Consider the following 2,198-nt stretch of genomic DNA (forward strand, 5'->3'; position numbering starts at 1 on the left):
CGATCCTTCCGCCTCAGCCTTCCAAGTAGCCGGAATTACAGGCGCGCGCTACCACACCTGGCTAATTTTTTGATTTATTGTAGAGATGAGGTCTCGGCTGCCCAGGCGGGTCTCGAACCCGTGGGCTCAGGCAATCCACTCCATAAAAGTTACAGTAGCCAATTATTTTTAGGATGCCTAATATGTGCTAAGTATATTGTATGCCCCTTGGATGTATCATCACCTCCAATAATCCTCCCTACCAGCACTAAGCCTTATTTATTTAGCTTTATACTGAATATCTGAAAACTAATGTGGAACTAAGGGTATTCAGTTTTTTTCTCCCACCCCTGGAATTTTCCTAGCAATTCTCACATTTGCTTTATTTGTCTTGATGGACTTTGGTATCATTTTGTGAAAATAATAGAAAAATCTTCTCAATATTTTGACTGGGACAGCATGGAACTTATACACTTAAAAGGGTATCTGACACCTTATAAGTTAGTTACTTTCCACCACATTTTTTTCTTCTTAATAACCAGTCCTTACTTGTCTCCACAGAATGGACTCTTTTTTTTGTTGTTGAGTTGGAGTCTTATTCTGTTGCCCAGGTTGGAGTGCAGTGGCATGCTCTCGGCCACCACAGCCTCCCTCGACCTGCTGGACTCAGGCGATCCTTCCACCTCAGCCTTCCAAGTAGCTGGAACCACAGGTGTGCACCACCATGCCTGGCTAATTTTTCTTGTTTTATTGTAGAGATGAGGTCTCGCCAACTTGCCCAGGCTGGTCTCGAACTCCTAGGCTCAAGCAGTTCTCTTCCCAAAGTGCTGGGGTTACAGGCCTGAGCCACTGCACCTGGCTAAAATGGACTCTTTTTGTTTTAAGTCCTTTGTTGGTAGTATAAGATGAAAAGCTATGTAGGGAAATGTCTACACTCTTGAAATTTAAACAAATCTGACCTTGTCTGAGGACTCTAGTCCATGATCCTTGTCCTCTAGGATTCTTTTGTTTCAGAGGCAAATTCTGTCATACTTCTTTCTGGAAGGGGTACTGATCCATTTTGCTAATTTGCATTTTTAAGACCGGAGGACAGATGGTTCTGGAGGCATTTTCCCTATTTGTAATAAGCACTTCCCTAAGACACAATGTGATCCATGTTGAGGTTAGTGCATTGAAGTGAGGAGGCCCTCACTGTCTGCTCTCAGAAGGAATGGGGAGTCTTTTACGAAAGTACTTGCAACGAGAAGTAGGGAGGCATTGAGTCGAGGTAAGGGCTCCAGCAGAGAGAGGTTGAAGGTTAATGTGGAGAATGGACCTGTCTGATGCCAAGGGATCAAAGAAAAGATTCAGAGGTAATCTGGTCAAACTATGTCAGGTCTAGCACTGACTGCTGGACGGACGAGAACCCTGGGGTGGCCTGGGTGATGATGCTCACTCTTCCCTCTCCCCTTCTCCCTACAGTGCACCATGGCACTCATCTACCTCTCTGTGGAGGATGTTTTCCTGCTCATCAACTACTTCAGCTTTAGTTACTGGTTCTTCGTGGGCCTGTCGGTGGCTGGACAGCTCTACCTCCGCTGGAAGGAGCCCGAGCGGACCCGGCCTCTCAAGGTCAGCAGCTCTGGGCAGATTAGGAGGGGGGTCTATCTCCCCAAGGTGCCTTCTTAGCCCTGCCCTGTTTCCTCATCCCACCTTACTTAATGTCTCATCCCCTCCATTTCAGCTGAGCCTGTTTTTTCCCATCGTGTTCTGCGTATGCTCAGTGTTTCTGGTGATTGTGCCCCTCTTCAGTGACACCATTAATTCCCTCATTGGCATCGGGATTGCTCTCTCCGGGGTCCCTGTCTACATCATGGGTGTTTACCTGCCAGAGTCCCGGAGGCCACTCTTTATTCGGAATGTTCTTGGTGAGCTCTCTTTGCCCTGTCACTCACTGGCTGTGTATATGCATGTGTACGTGTGTGTGTGTATGTGTGTGTGTGTGTGTGTGTGTGTGTGTGTGTGTGTGTGTGTGTACACTTGTGTGCGCCAGCATAGGTGAGGGGGTAGCTAATAGTATCCCCCCCCACATACTCATGATTTGCTGGAGGCCATGAGACCTGGCTACCCATGACTTCCCTTTTGATCTTTTTTTTTTTGAGTTAGAGTCTCACTCTGTCGCCCAGACTAGAGTGCAGTGGCCACTCCTGGCCACCACAGCCTTGACCTGCTGGGCTCCA

The 2,198-nt window shown here is 47.5% G+C and overlaps 1 protein-coding gene across 3 annotated transcripts in view; it reads left to right on the top strand.

The window, feature by feature from the left end:
* SLC7A6 (solute carrier family 7 member 6) overlaps positions 1-2,198 on the top strand; it is a 56,759-nt gene that overhangs the window by 30,235 nt on the left and 24,326 nt on the right. For all 3 annotated transcript variants that reach the window (XM_021716910.1, XM_008067313.1, XM_008067317.1), the window contains exons 7-8: positions 1,441-1,590; positions 1,703-1,886. In XM_021716910.1, the coding sequence (XP_021572585.1) occupies positions 1,441-1,590; positions 1,703-1,886 (334 nt within the window). The remainder of the gene's footprint in view (positions 1-1,440; positions 1,591-1,702; positions 1,887-2,198) is intronic.

The sequence above is a fragment of the Carlito syrichta genome, unplaced genomic scaffold (assembly GCF_000164805.1).
Source record: "Carlito syrichta isolate Samal-C Ts95f unplaced genomic scaffold, Tarsius_syrichta-2.0.1 Scaffold106348, whole genome shotgun sequence".
Taxonomy (NCBI): domain Eukaryota; kingdom Metazoa; phylum Chordata; class Mammalia; order Primates; family Tarsiidae; genus Carlito; species Carlito syrichta.